Here is a 20,515-nt window from a genome sequence, read left to right on the forward strand (position 1 = left end):
TATCAATACTATCCACATGTAAAAGAGCAGATCTTTTAGACCCAGATACATCTCTGCCAAAACTTTTGTGACCATAAATGAGTGGATCATAACCAGATCCATCCCCATCATTACCGAGAAGATGACCATCAGAAACAAAGGTAATACGAGCAGATCTGGTCATAACCTCTAGGGGATCAGCACCACCATAACAATAAGAAAGACTACTATCGCAGAAACGAGAAAGAAGCTCCCGAGGATCAGAAGGTTTCCCCTCCATAGGGAGAGGAACACCAAGAGGGGGTGAGGAAGCTATCAAAACCCTAGCACATCACTCGCAGTTGAAATTTTTCCCTCACTCATATAATTGGGTACATCACATGACCATATAACTTCCAGGAGGTACTTTATTCTTCCTTGTTAGCCCTGGATGCAAGAGACACTTGGTCCTCCATGCTCCTCCAAAGAGACAAGTAGACTCCCTAGCTTCATGTAGTGACACTTGGCCAACACTACGTACCTCTTGTTATACCAGCAACTCTACCAGTTCTGGACCAACCACTTTTACAGAGATCTTTTCTTCTTTTGAGAACAATAAGGAGGAACTCAAGAACTTGTGTTGGGAGTTGAGACTACCTTTGATTTCACCAATTGCAGTCCACAGAGGTGATAGTAGAAGTATGGGCAAAACAGCATTTTTATTTGCATCCAAATAGAAGGGCCGTAATCCAGTGCTGGTCCCACCTACGCAGGGTCCCGAGAGGGGTGAGCTGGAAACGGTCATAACCTTTGGCTTATGCATAAACGGTCATGAGAGGTGTTAAGTCACACCACTGGAGGTGGGAGCTCCTTCCCAATGAAACCTGCCTGTTAAGGAAACATCACTTATCTATGTTCTCAACTGGGTGGTTACCACTCCAGTGGGAGCAAAGTTTTTCTCGAATGAGTTAACAGTTGTATTGATTGTACGAATGAGAAGTACAAAATTGGACCTCCTGGGGAAAACCAGGGGATATAAACAGCAAAAAATGGCTACCCTCTGTGAGGGAGCTTTATACAAAAAGGTCCCTAGGAAGAGGGTAATAGAACAAGAAAGAGATGAGAGGGGGGCCACAACCTCTGGAAGGGGATCTGACTGAGTGTACAAAAAAAGCTCACCCAATAGAATTTGAAGCACCCGCCTTGGCGAGAGAGAGTCTGCCACTTGCTCTCGCGTTATATGTGTCTCCAAGTTATCATGAATCCTCTACTCGTGAGAAATTTCATCAAAAATGTGGATCAGGGGCCCGGGACAATTGGCCGAACCAGAAGCCCAGAATATGACATTGTTGGAATCCCCTTGGACTATCAATGATTGGCCCCAAGAGTTATCAAACAGTTTGAGACCCTCAAGCAGAGCAGTTGCTTCTATGGTTTGGGCGTCTGAATGGCCTATGAACTTTGAGAACGCAGCCAAAGTCAAGCCTCCGTGGTCTCTGAAGAGGCTTTCAATGCTTGTGGGAACTGAGTTTCCTAGGAAGCATCCATCAAAATTGAGTTTAACACAACCAGGCTCTGGAGGTCTCCATAGAGAGGATCAGGGAATGCTCTGGTGGGGCATAAAAAGTAGGTCATGCCAATGTAAGTGGAATGCTGAAGGGGAAAATCCTTTGAACCACTTGTGATTAGTAGCCCAGAAGATTACCGCAGCATTGATCCTATCAAACAAAGCAACAATGGTGGAATACTGTCCACGAAATATTTAATTATTGTGTTCTTTCCAGATCTCCCATAGGAGGGCAGCCATGGAAGCCTTCCACAGTAGAATGCCTGATGAGGACAAGGGATAAGGGTGGAGGGAGGAGAACAGGAGGGGAATGTTACTGGGGGTCACCCATTGCCAGCGGAAGAGTTGGAGCACGGCACCCATAGGGAGTGGGCTATGGGCAGTGGATGAAAAGATGGGGGTTTGTTTCTTGGCTGCTCGGCACATTGCGCTCCAGTGGGAGCAGACTTATTTATGAGTTGTGCACAATCAAATCCATACCGAGAACTCCAACCTCTAAGGCCATAACCTTATGCTCGTAACTCCGATTGGAGTGAATGACCACCAGTTCGAAAGCTATCGACGAGCTCCACAACATCAACACCATCAAAAATGATTTTGCCTGTCAAAAAAGTACAAGGGAGCCTCTGAACCAAACAAGATATAATACCTAAACGGTTTCAGGGAACAGTGAGAGATAAAAAACCAAACAACACATAATACCTAACATCTCTAAGGTGGTTGTTGGTCTGAATTATTCCACAACTACTATTGAAACAAGCCAAATGAAATTTAACACAAGCAAAAAGGGGTGCTTCTTATGGATCTTAATTATTGAATCCAGAGTTTCACCGAAGGTTTGCACGTTTCTTCTTTTCGGCAAAGTTACCTCTAGGGCTTACCCAAGGCCTCTCTTAGGCTGCGCCAAACACTTAACATCACAAGACTATTCTCCCTTTGGCATGAGGGGACTGACTTTCCATGTTCAAATACATGAGGAACAGTGGTCCTTACCCCAGCCTAGGCAAGTCACTAAGGACATAGTGTGCACCGTCTTACTATTGGCTGGGAAATCAGTTTTACATAGCCATCAGGCAAAAAGCCTTAATCTCAGGCATGTCCAGTCCTGCAGGGCCCTGGCTATTCCTTGTAATCCACCAACACATGCATCATGGCTATGGCTATTGTTGATCATATTTCTCTACAGTTGCACAAGCTCCCAAAATCCAATTGGCAGCAACTATACATTGGTGATTCTCCATAGCATATCTGCTATGATAAAGTAAATAGGTGAAAAGCATCAAAAGAGACATTGATGTTCTACATGCTGTCTGGAGGGATGGCATCTCAAGAATCTTCTATTTCTCCCTAATCTACTGTATGTTGTATTTCCATATGTGAACCTTGAGGCCCCAAGCATGAGAGAGAGAGAGAGAGAAGGAGAGAGAGTTTATGAATTTCACAAAGAACACTAATATATTACCATTTACCAAAAATATTTCTCGAATTCTTGAGACCATTTTATATACATAAAAAAGAAAGCAAAGCAAAAAAATTGTTAAAACTAAATAGTTATCAATGCTTTCTTTGACAAGTGGAACAAATTAATGAATTGTATTAATAATAAAATGAGAGAAGTGGCAAGTTACTGTCAATATGAACTCATCCAAACAAAGCATATAAAACAGTCCCCAAATAGACTAGTGCATATATAATGGTACCTGACAAACACAAACAAAATTATATTATACAAACTACAAAGTATGCTAATTTTAGATAAGCTCGTATTAGCTCTAGTGTGCGTTGTAGGGAAGTTTCTGATGTTTGAATATCCTCTTTTAATGGTGGTGATCACCTCGGTAATGATGGGGATGGACCTGGCTATGATCCATTGATTTTCTAGTCACAACATTAATGGTGAAGATGGATCTGGGTCTAACAGATCTGATCATGCTCTTTTGCATGCGGATGATATTGATGATCAAAGATCCTCTTTTAATGGTGGTGATCATCTTGATGGGGATGGATCTGGTTATGATCCATTTGATTTCTGGTCACAACATTAATGGCGGAGAAGGACCTGGTCGTGCTCATTTGCACGCGGATGATACTGGATCTCATCTCACGAGATCTGGAGACTGCAAAAAGGACCAGAGGCTATGATCCTTGATCCTGTAACTCGGGATGGAACTAGTGTCTATGGTTCTGGCCATGATATAATGACTCTGGTAGTGTTATCAAGGGTGTCTATGGTTCTGGTGATCTAGCTACGAAGGTGGATTTTGGTGCTGCCTATCGTGTGGTATCTGAATATGACGGTAACCCTAGATCTAGTTATGCTGAGATGCCTGCGAAGGTTAATGTTATGAACGATGATAATGGTGCTGCTTTCATGTGGTATCTGCCTACGACGATGACTTCAAATCCGGTTATTCTACGATGCCTGCGAAGGACAATATCTCTGATAATACTCCTAAACATCATATCTCTTCTCTCATTGACTTACAGAATTCTTCCTTTGGGCATTCTAGTTCTTGCTTGGGTGTGTCTCCTGCTGGTAATGTTTTGCCAAAAAAGGATGGCTTACTTGTTAGCCATGGTAATGTGAACGCTTAAGTTCTGGGTCACAATCCTTTGGGTTGTGTTTCTAGTTCTACAGAACATAGTCGTGAGGCTGCCCACATTGCAAAAGATTTGGGTGCTCGAAGTTCTCTTTTATTACATGATCTAAAGCAACTACCCTATTATAGGGTTGTACGATAATTGTTTTTCTCTGCTCATTTATTAATGAAAAAACGAGTAGGGGCACTGACTTACCCAAAAAAACACGAGTGATACATCAGTGGTAGAATTTGTTTTCATCCAAACAGGCCCTTAATGAATGATGAGAAACCTATGCATGGGAAGACTGTCCCCTAGGACAACCACCACTAGACGAGGATCAAAATCATACGAACCTCAGATGAACTGCAAGCTAGAGAAGTTTCCTTGATAAAATAAAATGAGTTCAAGAGCTAAGTTGGTAATTGATATGTCATGAAGCCCATTTGTGATGTAGATAATTACTATAAGTGGATCACAGCAAGCCTGTTGTGAGCCTATGAGATTGATTGATGTACTATGGAATTTCCATATGCAACTAATAATGGTGAATGATCACTATGATTGATTCAAAGGCGTATAAAAGGAGTCAGGACTATGCTGCTTAACATGCTATACATAACATAATATAGTGTATAGGATCAAGGCATGTTGAGCTAGGACACAAGCAAAACATGCAAATGGGCCCACAAACTATGTTTCTTTTTCCTCTTTTTTTCAATTGATAATGGTTTCAATAAATATTAAAGTCACATAACTACAAGAGACAGAAACATGTGCAAAGTATTAAATTATTTTTAAATTGTTTTATGCAAGGGGCATAGTTAGTGCTTTCTTTACTGCACAGCCTTTATGCATTTCTTTAGTTTACTAAAATATTAAATGCAGATAATTTAATAGATTAATTCTATTGGTAGGAAGTTTATCATCTAAATAGAAATAGCTCGTGAAGGAGCGTTTATGGCACTACAGGCAACATTTATAAAAGGACACGGTTAGCAGGCGGCCAGCCTACACATTGTAGAAATGCGGGCTTTGCAATAAATATATATTTTAAATATAATTTGATCCTAATTTTTAGAGAATATATAATCTTTAACATGGATATAATGAATATGAAAAAAAAAAAGAAAATTCAAAACCTATAAATAATATTTGCATTAAGAAAACATTTGGACCATTAGTTACAATTATTTATAGAGGGACCACCGATTTGCATCCATCTTTGAGATGAATGCTTTATACCTCTGGACAGCATATTTGTAGAAATGTGGTCCAACCCGCATGAAACAATTGTTCTTTATAAAATGACAAAAGAGTTTGTGGTGAGATAGGCTTTTGGTTCAATGGTTGCATGATTAAGAAAGGAGACTTCTACCTAAAAGGTACACATTTCTATTCCTCCTATTACTTATTTTGTTCTCTCCACAACAACTATATTTCTTCCCAAGGTGGAAACTTCATCCTAGATAATAACCCTTACGTTTCTTTGTAACGACCCAAATTTCTTGAGCATGATGAAGCTGCTGCCGTGAGGCGAAGAGAGAAGGAAGAAAGCGTGCGGCGAGAGAAGAAGAAGAGCGCGGCAATAGAAGAAGGAAGCATGCAGCGAAGGAAGGAAGCATGCAGCGAAGGGAGAAGGGAGAAAGCGCGCGGCGATAGGAGGAAAGAAGAGCGCACGGCGATAGGAGGGAAAGAAGAGCGCGCGGCGATAGAAGAAGGAAGCGTGCGGCGATAGAAGAAGGAAGTGCGCGACGATAGAAGAAGGAAGCGCGCGGCGATAGAAGAAGGAAAAAGAAGATAGAAGAAGGAGAAAGAAGAGCACGCGACGAAGGGACGAGAAAGAAGAGCGTGTGGCGAAGGGAGGAGAAAGAAGAGCGCACGGCAAAGAGAGAGAGAAGCAGAGAGAGTGTCGCGCGAGTGTGCACGCGGCGATAGAAGAGAAGAAGAAGAAGAAGAGAGAGTGCCACGGCAATAGAAGAAGGAAGCGCACGGCGATAGAAGAAGGAAGCGCACGGAGAAGGGAGGGGAAAGAAGAGCACGCGACGAAGAGAGAGTGTCGTGCAAGTGTGCACGTGGCGATAGAAGAGAAGAAGAAGAAGAGAGAGTGCCACGATGATAGGAAGAAGAAGAAGAGAGGGAGTGCGCGTGCGCGGCGATAGGGGAGAAAAAAGAAGAGAGGAGTTGATGCCGTGGCAGAGGCAAGATGGCCACCCGTTCACTGCATGCTGCCAGGCACGCCAATTAGCAACCTGCATGCCATTAAAGGGCCACTTGGCAAGCGCTGTGTGCCACCTCCCCACCTTAAAAGTATAAGTCTCTTTCTCTTTCTCTCTCTCTACACTTCACGTTTTGGGAGCCCAAGCTTAGCCTTCGTGCCATTGTTGGAGAGCTTGAGAAGCTTCGTGTAGGTCACTGTGGAAAGAGTTGGGATCACCTTTGGGGACACAAAACAGTAAGTAGGTCACTACCTTGCAGACCCATAAGCATTGAAGCATGAATTGAAGCATGAATGATGTATGAATTATGTATGAATGAAGTATGAATCTAAGCATATATGAAGCATGATTTAGGTATGCATGATAGCTTGAATTTAAGCATGAGATTGGGTATGAGATGGTGTAGAAATTGTTTATAAAGAATAGAATAGCATTAAGATCATTGTGCTCTGTTTTTTCAGAAATTTTGGTTTTCTTTGTATGAATTGTTAGGCATTATTATCATTCTTGTTGAGCAAGAAAATTGGTGAATTGATACCCTTGTGAGTCTAGTTTAAGCTAGAATTGATTTCATGTTGTTACCTTGCATAGATTGAAAGTTAGGAGATGATTTTGGGAGGTGTGTCATGGCTGGACTGTGATTTTCCAGGGAGTTTTCATGTTTTTGTAATAAGATTTTGATTGAGCAAATGATATCCATTTGGCCTCAAATCACCACCATTTGAAAGATCCCCGAGTCTATTTTGAGTTTGATGTTTATGTCCAGTTGAGATTCTTGCTAGTTTTAAAGATATGCTTAATTCTGCGCTCATATGACATTGTTAGCAAACTGTGATAAATTCCAGAAATATTGCTTCTATTGTGTTGAAACTTTGCCCAACCTTTTGAGGCCCAAATGACACAAAAACACAGCCAATTGATAGATGCATGAGTCTTCTATGATTCTCATGTTTTAACCTTGCCCAAATTCTGTGTAAATGAGGAGCTATGCTCAAGAATGTTCCGGTATGTCACTGTTGAAAGATCGCACAGAACTCAGAATTTTGGTCTCTGTTGCCATGAAGGTTGGCCGACCAAATGGAGTCCAATTACTCCGAAACCAGTCTTTTGAAAGCTCTGAATGTCTACTAAAAGTTGCATGTTGAAAGTGTTTTGAAATTCCTGCTAAGTTGTAAGCTGTGATTTGAATTGTGAACATATGTCGCTATTGGAAGAATTCAGCCAAGTTCAGAACAATATACTGAACCCTAAATTGATCAAGTAATATTCAGTTAGTAAATTGGAATCGGAATTTAGTTAAATTCCTCTCACAATTTGGGTGCTATGCCTCATTCTGTATATGCCATGATTACTAAGAACACCAATGAATTTTAAGTTGTACATGAATTATGCACCTATCATGCAGTAACGTTTTTTTCTGAACATAGCTTAATCCTTTTGCAAGGTGATTGAATTTTCTGTAATGAGACACCGAAATGGCATGCTTATGATCCTACAAATGTTGAATGCTCCTGACCTTTTGAAAAGAGTCAAGTATGAATGAATGACTATTATGCATGCATATATACGGTGCAACTAATATATGTGATTTCTAGCCACTACGCAATGGGTCCTCCATTGGTAGTGAATATTCTAATTCTGTTATATGCACTCTGATATATGTGATTTCTGACCACTATGCAATGGGTCCTCCATTGGTAGTGGGTAGTGGATATTCTGATTCTGTTATATGAACTCTGATATATATGATTTCTGACCACTACGCAATGGGTCCTCCATTGGTAGTGGATACTGTGTTGCCGGCAAGTTCTGATTTTGCCCCGACTTCAATGATAGGAGTGGAGTCGCGAGATAACTATAAATTAACAGGGTGGGTCACGCCCCCCAAATTGTTATGGGCACTACGCATTGGGTCCTCCAATGGTGGTGTAACTCCCTCTCACCTGAAGGCGCAAGGACATGACTGTGTCTTGCAAGGCCTCAGCCTATCAAAACCCCAAAACGCGCCGGGGATTGTGTGCGTAAGTGAGGACAATACGAAATGGGACCTCCATTGGTCATTGTCCTCCCTCCCGAATGAGGGTAGAAGTTCCAAGTTGCAGTATTGGTTTAACCTGATTGATGTGACTTCTACTTCGAGAGTAAATAATTATGTTTCCGTTCCTGTTTCTGTTTCTGTTTCTGCCAATCTGAATTAAGTACTATGTTCGATCGTCTGACTGTGACTGAGATAAGCATCAATGTAACTGCTATTTCGGGAAAATATTCGAGGCTCCGACATCTGAACAATACTTATTTTATACCGTCAATGTACATATTTTGATGCATGACTCTATTTTCTGATGCCAGTGCGATGTTTGATGAACTGTAGGCCATGTCATTATTTATAAGCTTGTAGGCAGGAATGCAGGGTACTGATTTACTTACTGAGCTTTTAGCTCATACCTCTCTTTTTCCCTTCTTTGTAGAGTGAACACAGATTGTTCGTGTGTGGATTGCTGGACGGTGATAGCAGACTCTTGAAGTTCAAGTTCTGTCCTGGAATTTGTTGATCGTAGGTGTCTGGTGGCGTTGCCACAATGTCATTCTGATGTATATTGTAATTTTGTTGACAGGCCAGTAGCACCTTGAACCTTTTGTAAAAGAATTTTTTACGGCTGGATCCGTATAAATGGTTTTATTTTGCTCCATTGTGGCCCTTTTATTTATGAGTTTATTTTAATTCATGGTTTGCTTTGATTCTGAAATTATAACACATGTTCATGCCACTCCCACCTGAGTGACGTACGCGACCTCCAGTCGCGATCTCGCACTTTGTCGCCCTCTGGAGAGCCGTAAAGGGGTCAGAGGGCAGGGTCGTGACATTCTCCTACTTGGAAACCCACATAAAAGTGAACCTTACCTACTACCAAGCGCAGTTCCAAACTGCACACAACACATACTTTTAGACAAAAGCTTCCAACAAAATTGGAGTACTTAATCAAATCACAAGCAGAGAAAAAGGAAAAAAGGCCACGCGCATTTACACAGGGAGGAACACAAGAACTAAGAACCAACTATACCAGCTTAGAGACATCAAGATATAAGTTAGCTTGGACACCATGTGCAGATAAACAGTAAGGGAGGTCCTCACATATGCACCAGGGTCCAATCAGTATTTATGGTAAGAATTAACGACATAGCCTAGTTTCAAAGAAGGAACCCTGGAAAAATTCCGTCCCTGAGAGGTTAGAACCAAAACCAACAGAACAAAATATATACGTCAGAATGTGTGGACTTGTATTCCAATTAAATCTCATCCACAAAAGCAATGATAGTACAAGAGAGAGGAATGAAAATGACGTTTGAGTAGGCAGTATATGCAATAGGACAAGTGCATTCAGTTGGGTTATATGTTTCATTTGATATGCTTTTTTTCTTGCTAAGTGGGTTCACTTGATATGTTGTAGTCTTCCATCTCATTCAGGAGATGATCATGTGGGGAACTTGTATCAGATAAGTGTGATATGATGTCCAACTAATTTTCAAATATTTTTACTAGCATACATATGAAACTAAAAGTTTAACAATTGTTCATCCCTAAATTATGAAAAGGCTTTGTCAGACTGAAAGGAACAAACAAAAAGCATGGATGCATACTTATTACCAAGACCAGCAAGGGGCTCATCTAGCAGCAATAAATCTGGCATGCGTACCTGACAGGGCATAAAATAAATATCATATTTACAAAATCTACATATGGAAAAATACCAAATTTAGCATGCCAAATCATTGAACAATGTAAGCTGAAAGCCTTTAGGTATTATTCCAAATATAATCATACTAATTGAACTGCAAGTGCAAGATGTCCTTTGAAACCACCACTCAGAAATTGTGGATCTTTTTCCATGGAAATCCCAATCAATCCAACCTAACATGTGAATTATATTAGTGCCTGTACAGCAAAAATAAAGCATTTAGTACTCATGAAACTATGAGAGGGGTGGATAAGATTAAACATATCTAGGTGTTCAAGTGCACAAGAGAACAGCTATACTGAGTTTCACAATTACATAAAGGATGAGAATAATTTAAATACAAGTCTAGAAAGCATGCTTCATAATCCCATGTCCTATAATGCATAATCAACGTAAATTACTGGCATGAAAAGAAATTTGCAATATGGAACAGCTACAACTACATATTTGCAGGTTTTATAGTAATATAACACGCTGTTGAAAGAGCTACATACTGAATGAATAGCAGTTTGAAGCCTTGAAGCTAGTTGTTGTCTCAGCGGTAAGCCCCCACTGTGCTTTGGCCAACCAAAAATGACGTCTTCAAGCACGGTATCAGTTAAGAAGTACCTGTTATTAAGTGGTGACAAATAGCAATTCAGGAAGCGAAAGGAACAGCTGAATTGATCACAATTCTTCTCTAGAATTTTGACAAATAATTTTTGAGTAAATATATCAGTATAAATCATGTGACCCGTGTTATCAGAACCAGACCAGAGGCTGAATAGGTGAGGGCAACGGTCCAGTCAGACCGTCCGATCCGGCCTGGTTCACTAGTTCGACCTGTCACACATCTAAAAAGAAATGGTAAAAAATGAAGAAGTAGAAAAATATAAAAAGACCCGTAAAATATAGGATTTAAAAAATAAAATAAAAAAATAGGAAGCAGCAAAAATAAAAATATAACTTGGGGAAAAACAAAAATATATCAAACAAGGTCAAACTCCACAAGTTCATAAACTCCACATCTCCAAATCTCCGTCCATTGAAAGGCACAAAACTACAAGGATAAATAGCCAACTATTTTCTATACTCTATAGTTTCATTAAAGTATTAAACAAAAAAATAGCCAAAAACTGAAAATGAAGTAAAATGTATCAGGGATAAGTGTTCTTCTATGCTCCATAGTTTATTAAAGAATTAAACTGGGCCTTATTTTAACACCTAACACCTTGAACAAAAAAAAAAAGATAAGGAAAATGAAAAACCAAGCAAAAATTAGTATTTATTTTTTAAACATGCATATAAGGCTTCCTAAAAAGCAAAAATATACAACCACAAACTTAATAATGACAAAACAACCATTAAAATCAACAAAAGAAACATTATTTTGCATCTATTTGAAAAGAAAAACTTATTTATAGAAAAACCATAAAAAACCAAAAACTTTGTTCTATCATTTTCTAATCATTAAAAAAAAAAGTTTAATATATTTACTTGGGACTTCAAATGGGTGGGTTGATGGCAAGAATCTTAGATGAAAGTGGCCGGAAAAATAGACCTAGGATTGTAGTATTTTGGGTAGAGAGAGGGAGAGAAAATTTGCCCAATTATTTCCCTCTCTAAGAAATAGATTTTTAAAACACTAAAACCCATCCTTCTAAGCCAAAAGACCAATCTAGGAAAATCTAGAAAGACCAAAAGAACCACCTAAAAATGTGCGAAAATGAATAAAAAAACAAAAAAGCAGTGGAAAACTAAATCCACAGGGCTATTGGGACCAACAAGGTCAGTCTCGAACCAGTGGACTAACATCCTAGTCCAGGGGGGCAAACCTGACTGGAAGAGTTAGAGGTTGGCTGGTCCCCAGTCTGAACTAGCTGGTCCAGTCCTGGTCAAATAATCTTTCATGTGACTTGATAACTGGGCAAAAAGAAAAAACAGTGATGCAGTTTACTCTTTAGCTCAGTACTTCCAAATTCTATATATTGACACAATCCTATTACATGGATCTATACGAAAGCAATAGGAATTGCAAGAAACAGACCAAATGACGCATATTATACATAAAAGACCAAAAGAAGGCACGTAAAGAGGCATGAACATCCTCAAAAGTCCTGATTGGAATTAATTTGAATTTTAGGGCCCAGTATGGGAGGAGTGATGTTCTTGGAGCTCATCTACAGATGGAAATATGCTGATCTTACAACTGCAAGTCGCAAATTATGGGTTCTTACAGGTTTGTGTATTAACCTGCTGCCATATGCAAATTACGAAAAACCATATATGAAATTAAGGCATAGACAATCCATAACTAACAACTAACATATATCATATAATGGTTGAAAAAGTGACTGGTTTCTCATGTTGTTGTCAAATATCAGTTTGTGATATGGGTGGAGAAAGATCATCATTTCACCCAACTGCTTAGGAAAGTAAGGGAGGCAAATATAGTTATTTCTAACCATCAGCCATATGTATTGAGACACTGCCAAAGAAAACTGCAGTTCAGTACACTGAAGGGGGGCAAATTTGTCATTTTTATCTAAGAAAACATTTTTTTTTTTTATGTAGAAAAATGGCACGCAACAATTCTTTTTTCAGCCATTGAATCTTACAAGTTGGGAAAGGATCTCCACTACCATAATTTCATGGCATTTAATTAATATAAAAGATAAATGGGATCTCTAGTTTGTATGTGGAAACATTTAATAAACAAACCATTAAAAGTCCCAAATTTCTTTCTTGCTTAATTTTTCTTCTTCTTCAACAGATGAGGAATTATCCCTCATACAACAAGGGGCAGAAGAAAAATATCCAAAACAAAAACTTTGTTTATTCCTGAGACTATGTCTCCAGATATTTATCTGAAAGCACTTTGTTCATATGTCATCAGTCAGCAAGTCTTGTCATGGGTCAGCAAGGCTTATTCGAATCTTGGATGAATGACCACCATAAGCATTATTCCACATGTTGAGAGTTAGGATAATATTTAATAGAAGAAAAACAGAACCAGACAGGTGAAACAATGAATCAGGATTAATCTAGTGTTCCTTCAACACAGTCAGAAAATGGGAACTGCTGCGTATGAAGAAAAGGGGTTTGAAAAATAAGGGTACCTTATGGTGAAGCTTCACACTGAACTAGTAGAGGATATACTCATGGAGAGTATAGGATACTTTTCCCTTGGTTATAGGCACCACTTGAGGAAAGACGGTCCAAAGATGGATTCCCAGTCCAACATGTCAGACAAGCCCATCCAGTCCCATCCTTGTATCATTGGTCATAGCAAGATGGAAACCGGTTCTAAAAGTACCTCTTAGAATTTATGAAGGGAATACTTTCACTGCGATTGGATACGATTGTCTCAAGTTTAGCATTATTTTCCTCTGAGACCTTAAGTCAATATTAAACAAAACTAACCATGTGATAAAGAACAGCATTTCATATTTTCAATTTTTTTTCTTGACAGTTAAGTTGTACTTGTAAGATATTTTTTAACTCACTTGTATCCCCGATACAAATAACGAAGGAGCCAATCACAAACTAGTCCTGTGGGAACCAAAAATGCCTGCCGACTACGGGAGCATTGATTGAATTAGCCAAATTTTGAGTGAATTTGAAAAGATGTCTCATAGGCCTCAAAAATCTTGAAAGGGTGGCATCTGGTGTTTTAAGAGTGCCCACCAAGTTTCGTCCCAATCCGATCAAGATAAAGCAGATCAGGATGAAATTTACATTTCGCGGCACCGCTCCCTATCATGTTGAAAAATACGTCTTAACTAGAACTATATTGCTGAGGTCTCAGATGAGCATCAGACCACCGCCATTGGATCCAGAAAGCCCAAAAACCCCCGAATACTAATTTCAGCTCATTTGGACACTTTTGGACCATTATGGGCCTAGCTTATCTTAGGTTTTACACTATTTAAATGGCTCCTAAAAAGGTTTCATAAGCCATAGCAATGGTTTAAGGCCATTTTCGGGTGCTTTCAGCGATCTTCCGATGAAAATAATGACGTAGAAACGACGGGCTTGATGAGATGATCCTTTTAGTGTATGGTTTCGGTCTTGAATCGGGTCTTTTGATCCACTTTGAAAATCCAGCCAAAGACCATAGACTTGAGATCTTTGATGCTTGATTTTGATTGTTTCATGATGTTTCGGATTGATTTCTTCATCATAAATTGATGAAGATACCATCACGGTCATTTTGTGATAAAAATTCCTTGATTTGGTTTCCAGATCGTGGTTTTCTAAGTTGGGGAAGTTGTCAAGAAACAGGATTCCGGTCGCCGAAAAATATGCCTTGTAACTTGAAATACTGTGTCCGTCCGTCCTCAATCTTGCACAAATTATACCTCAAATCGAAGCCCTCAGAATTGCGGTCGCAATAGACCCACATTTGAGGCGATCTGATGCCGGGTTCCTAGATACGGCCATTCAAGCGGGAGGAGGTTCTTCTTTGAAAAATTCTGCAACACATGAGTTTTCAAACCTTACTTCTCTCTACAATTTCTCTCGATTCGGGATTGTCACGAGCCATGCCATATATCAAAACGTGCACGTTGATGAGATAAATAATACTCTGAAATTTGAGCTTGATTGGGCTTAAAACAAAGAAGTTATGGCCCTTGTAAGGCAATTCAAAATCAAATGGCACAGTTTCGGTAAATGGAACTGCTATTCTGGCTAGGGGCAAAATTAAACGGGATTTTACTTTTTGATTCAATAAATTTTAATTGTTGACAATGTCCTTTGCTTTTATCATCCATCCATCTTTCAAGAGGATGATATATAAATATTTTATGCTCATTTGTAACCCTAGGTTAGAGATAATTGAAAAATCAAGGTGCATTAGCTTGATTTTGCCTTAGGTGCCTTCATTCTTAAATTGAGAGAGGAGAGAGAATATTTTACCCCATTGATAGTTTACCTTTTGAACTACCCACTCCCATACTCCAAACTCCCAAAGCCCCCACTCCCAACTACCCATACTCTCTAGACTATAGGCCCCACTCCCAACTACCCATACTCCCTAGACTATAGGCCCCACTCCCAACTACCCATACTCCCTAGACTATAGTCCCCACTCCCACTCCTACCTACACCCCATAGATCATTATAATCCCTACTCCACCCTACTCCTTTAAGTTACCTTAATCTATACCACCCAACCCAAAAAGGCTTCATACTCCTTAGCTAACCCATACACAAAACCCACTTGACCCATTGGACCTAACCTTCCCCTCAAGGCCCTAGCCCTTCAAGGACTCCAAGGCGACCGGCACCAAGCCTAGCAACTGAGTCCGAGCACAAGCTCGCCCCTTAGGTATTCAATCCTTTCTCTCTCTCTTGCAATTTCATTTCTCTTTTCTCTGTCCTTAACTCTTTCTCTCTCTCGAACTCTCTTTCTCTTTCTCCCTCCTGAACTCTCTTTCTTTCTCTTTTTCTCTCCCCCAAACTCTTTCGCTCTTTCTCCCTCCTGAACTCTCTTTCTCTCCCTTTCTCTCTCCCAAACTCTTTTATCTCTCTTTTCTCCCTCCTAAACTCTCTTTCTTTCTCTCTTTCTCTCTCTCGAACTCTCTTTCTCTCTCTCGAAGTCTCTTTCTTTCTCTCTTTCTCTCTCCCGAATTCCCTTTTTCTCTCTTTCTCCCTCTAGAACTCTCTCTCCCCAAACTCTCTTTCTCTCTCGAACTCTTTTCTCTAGTCTCTCCTAAACTCTCTTTCTTTCTCTCTATCTCTCTCCCTCTCCCTCTCTCTCACTCACTCGTCTTCTCTTTAGAGGGACGCCCCAGGCCGTTGGCCCAGGCCCCGGCCCAGGCCCGGGCCTGTCCCCTCAACTCTCTCTCTCTCTCTCTCTCTCTCGTCTTCTCTACGAAGAGGCAGCCCAAGTCGCTGGCCGAGGCCTATCCCCTCCTTTCTCTCTTTTTCTCTAATTTCTCTCTTTCACGCATCTTCTCTTTGGAGGGGCGGCCCAATCCGCTGCTCAGGGCCCATCCCCCCGCTCTCTCTCTCTTTCTCTAATCTCTCTCTCTCGTCTTCTCTATGGAAGGGCAGCCCAAGCCGCTAGCTCAGGCCCAGGCCCATCCCCTCCTTTCTCTCTCTCTTTCTCTAATCTCTCTCTCTCTCTCCCTCGTCTTCTCTTTAGAGGGGCGACCCAGGTCGCTGGCCCGGGCCCATCCCCTCCCTCTCTCTCTCTCTCTCTCTCTCTCTCTCTCGTTCTCTACGGGCGGCCCAAGCTGCCACCCCGAATCTCCCTGTCTCTCACCTCCTCCCCCTCTTTATCATCTCCCTATGGGGGTGACCAAGGCTACCGCCCCAGCTTTCTTCTCCCCCTAATCTCTCATTCTCTTACGCTCTTAAACTCTCTACTCTCTTTCTTCTCCCTTGAACTCTCTCCTCTTTTTCTTCTCCCTTAAACTCTCTACTCTCCTTCACTCTTAAACTCTCTTCTCTCTTAAACCTTCTTTTTCTCTTAAACGCTCCTCTCTTGAATGAAACCCTTTCTCCCTTAAATCCTCTTTTTCTCTTAAAAACTCTCTTCTCTCTCTTAAATAAATCTCTCTTTCTTGAATCTTTTTCTCTTCTCCCTCTTAAAAGAATCTCTCTCTCTCCCTTGAATCTTCTTTTCCCTTCTCTTGAATGAAACTCTCTCTCCCTTGAACCTTCTCCTCTTTCAAACTCCTTTCCTCTCTTAAATAAAATTCTCTCTCCCTTGAATCTTCTTCTTTCGTCATGTTTTGGGCTTGTCCCACAGTACTAAACCTTCTTTGCATCCCTTGGAGTGCCTCCCTATTTCCATCATTTCCCATCTCTTCATCCTTCTCTCTCCCCCTCTTTCATATTACTACTACGAGGCTCTGCTGGGGGTCGTCCTGTTTTGGGCTTGTCCCACAGTACTAAACCTTCTTTTCATCCCTTGGAGTACCCTCCATTTCTCCCACTCTCCACTCTGATAGATCTTCCTCCTCTCTTTTCTCTCTTCTTTTCTTTTATCTTCCCTTCTCTTCTTCTTTCATTCCTCTTCTGTTCTTCTTCTTCTTCTTCCCTTTCTTCTTTCACATTTCGACTACTCTTAGGAGGCTCTGCCAAGGTCCTTCCTATTTGAGCTTGTCCCACAGTATTCGATCCTCAAGGCATCCTTCGGGGTATTCAAACTTCAGTTTGATGCCTTTTTGTACAACCATTGATTCCTCCTAGGGGAGGTGGCATCGAAAGGTTGTCGGATTGCTCAATTCCCTTTCTCTTTGGTTAGATGCCTTGATCTCGCCCTCCGGGTTGAGATCACCAGGTAGCGTGGCTTGGGTTCGAGATGACCAGAGACCTGAGATCGCTCTCTCGGGAACCGCGTAACCAACCGGTGAGAGAGAAATTTTGGTCGTGAGGCGTGACTCACCTCACATGGGTCTATGACACACTCAGGCTGCTCGCGTGGGTGCCCACTTAGATTACGTAGAATGCCCCCTAGCCTGTGGCCAGTTCAGAATCGCCTCCTTGACCTGTTTCTTCTGTCCTGAAACCGTACACACACATTAGAATACAGACAAGTGGGTCAGAAGACCCCACCTTGTCTTTGAATGAATGCACACAAACATGTACATTGGAGGGGAAGATGATGGAACGATGCCATTGGGTCCATGTCAATTGGACAGCCTTCCGACGACTTTTAACAGGGGACTTACAACATCATTTTCTTGGTGGAAGAATGAGGGAAAGGAGATGAGATGAAGAAAGTACATGAGGAAAGAGAACAAAAAGAGGGGAGAATAGTGAGGGAATAGAGAATTTAAGAAACGAAGTTTGGCTTTCACCTGGTTCTTCAAAGAAAGAGAGTAGAGAAAGAAAAAATAAAAATGAAGGCTAGTTTAGATTTCACCTAGCTCTTCAGAGGTAAAGAAAGAAAAATATTTGTTTTAGAGAGGACAAAATAAATAAGAAAGAGGGTAAAGGTTACCTTGACTCTCGCTAAACCTTCCAAAAGGGGAGAAGAGACTAAACGAAGGAGAGAAGAAGAGAGAAGAGAGAAGAGAAGAAAGAGAAGGGGGTGAAGGTTAGCTTTGCTCTCGTTAAACCTTCCAAAGGGGGAGAAGAGACGAGAAGGAGAGAAGAAGAGAAGAGAAGTGAGAAAAGAAAGAAAGAGGAAAAGATTAGCACAGCGGCTAGACTGACACGACGGCGAGACTGGCACAGCGACAAGATTAGCACGACGACTAGTTTGGCGCGGCAGCTAGACGGGCATGACGACTAGACCGGCACGGCGGCTAGACTGGCACGACGGCAAGACTAGCAAGTCGGCAAGACTGGTACGGCGGCAAGACTAGCGCGGCCACAAGGTTGGCATGGCGGCAAGACTGGCACGGCAGCTACTCTAGTGCGGCAGCTAGACGGGCACGACGGTTAGACCGGCACGGCGACTAAACTGCACGGCAAAAAGACTGGCACAACGATAAAAGGCTCAACCTTACCATCTAGTCAAACAAGCAAAAGAGAGAAAGAGGAGAGGAGAGAAAAAGAAGACAGAAAGAAGAGGGGAAAGAGAAAGAAAGAAGATAGGGAAGAGAGGGAAGAAATGTTATGCTCGCCGGTGGATACTGCCGTGTCAGACAGAAATGTCGCGCTCGACGGTGGACACTGCTGTGTCAGAAAGAAATGTCGTGCTCGGCGGTGGACAATGCCGTGCCAGGCAGAAATGTCGTGCTCGACGGTGGACACTGCCATGCCAGACAGAAATGTCGTGCTCGGCGATGTACACTATCGTGCTAGACAGAAATGTCGTGCTCGACGGTGGACACTGCCGTGCCAGATAGAAATGTCATGCTTGGCGATGGACACTGTCATGCCAGACAGAAATGTCATGCTCAGCAGTGGACACTGCCGTGCCAGACAGAAATGTCGTGCTCGGCGGTGGACACTATTGTGCCAGACAGAAATGTCGTGCTCAGCAGTGGACACTGCCGTGCCAGGCAGAAATGTCGTGTTCGATGGTGGACACTGTCGTGCCAAACATAAATGTCGTGCTCGATGGTGGACACTGCCGTGTCAGACATAAATGTCGTGCTCGACGGTGGAAACTGTTGTGCCAGACAGAAATGTCGTGCTTGGCGGTGGATACTGCCGTGCCAGACAGGGAGGAGAGAGAAGAGAGAAGTGCGAGAAAGGAAAGTAAAAGAGAAAGAAGGGAAAGAAGAAGAGAGAAAGGAATGAAGAAGAAAGAGAAAGGAAAGAGAGAGAAAGGAAAGAAGAGGAGAAAGGAAAGAAGAAAAGGGAGAAAGGAAAAAAGAGAGAGAAAGAAGGGAGGGAGAAAGTTACTTGGATGGCTAAGGGTACCCGCTAGAATCTTCTCTCTCCTCTCTCTCTCTCCAAGAAGTGAGACGTGCCCCTCAAAAACTTAAGCAAAAGCATATTTTTTTATTGATCAAGAAGGGTCCTTGTACCATAGCATCACGTGCTATAAAGTTTAAGTCCAAATATGGGTGGATGCCCAATTCTTAATCTAATTGTGGAAAAATAAGAATTAAATGAATTAAAAAAAACTAAGAAATTAGGGGCAAAATGACGATTTTGCCCCTCACCCACAAATTTTGAAATTCCAATTAAGTCCCTATCAAGGCCATGCAACCTTTGCGACCTTCCGGAGTCCATTCGAGATCCTTCCGATCTTCATCTGGCCAAAAGATTATTCTTTTCGTGATCGGCTTGAAAAGACGGTCGTTTAGATACCTATTTCGAGACATGGATCGGACTTTTGGGCCACGATCACGAGACGTGAAAATCATGAGAAACATGTGATCTTTGATTCAAGATCACGCCCGTTTCTCAATGTTTTTCCACAATTTCTTCGCTGTATTTTGACGAGCATGCCGCCATGAGCGTTTGGCGACGAACGTGGCTTGATTTGGAGTCCGAACAACCATTTTCCAATTTTGGTAATTTGGCCGGAGTTCGGTTTCGGTGACTGGAAATTGCAACAACTTCGACAATATCATGCGGCTAATCTGACCGTCCATCACGTGCGAGGTTCGGCTCAGGTGAAGCCTCTGACCTTGTGCTCGCAATGAATCAGGTTTGAGGCCGATTTGACGTGCGAACGTCGTGATGTGGCCATTCGATAGAGGCACGCTCTTGCTGAAAAATCTGCAACCTTGCCTCGAATCGCAATCTTCTCTCTAGTTTTTCCCCCAGCTCGGGCCACAACATGGGTCGTGTCACATATCGAAATGCTCGGGTCAACGAGACAACCATGCTCCCAAAATTTGAGCTTGATCTGACCTGGGACAAGAGAAATATGGCCTTCCAAAATTCAGCCGAAACCCAAAAACACAGTTTCCATTAATGGAAACTGGTTCACTGAGCGTGCACGATAATAGCGTGAGGCCTACTCGTTTTCAGTAATTTGGCCATAACTCGATCCAAAACGTCTGAGCAAGCCTAACCTTGGTCCCTAAGGGTTTTCAGATGTCTCAGATCCAATG

At 41.7% G+C, this 20,515-nt stretch overlaps 1 protein-coding gene across 44 annotated transcripts in view; it reads right to left on the minus strand.

Annotated features, from left to right (window-relative positions):
- The window catches only part of LOC18426045 (ABC transporter I family member 11, chloroplastic), a 47,053-nt gene that overhangs the window by 12,067 nt on the left and 14,471 nt on the right, over positions 1-20,515 (minus strand). For 14 of the 44 annotated variants that reach the window (XM_088872561.1, XM_088872552.1, XM_088872549.1 and 11 more), the window contains 2 exons: positions 10,556-10,670; positions 9,971-10,019 (listed from right to left, as the gene is read on the minus strand). In XM_088872561.1, coding sequence (XP_088728687.1) covers positions 9,971-10,019; positions 10,556-10,670 — 164 coding nt within the window. Of the gene's footprint in view, positions 1-5,234; positions 6,543-9,803; positions 10,020-10,147; positions 10,259-10,555; positions 10,671-11,875; positions 11,964-20,515 lie in introns of those variants that run through there. The other 30 variants (XR_016059665.1, XR_016059669.1, XR_016059659.1 and 27 more) reach the window with 9 other exon arrangements.

The sequence above is a fragment of the Amborella trichopoda genome, chromosome 7, assembly GCF_054954075.1.
Source record: "Amborella trichopoda isolate Santa Cruz 75 chromosome 7, AtrichopodaSantaCruz75HAP2 v2.0, whole genome shotgun sequence".
NCBI classification, from domain to species: domain Eukaryota; kingdom Viridiplantae; phylum Streptophyta; class Magnoliopsida; order Amborellales; family Amborellaceae; genus Amborella; species Amborella trichopoda.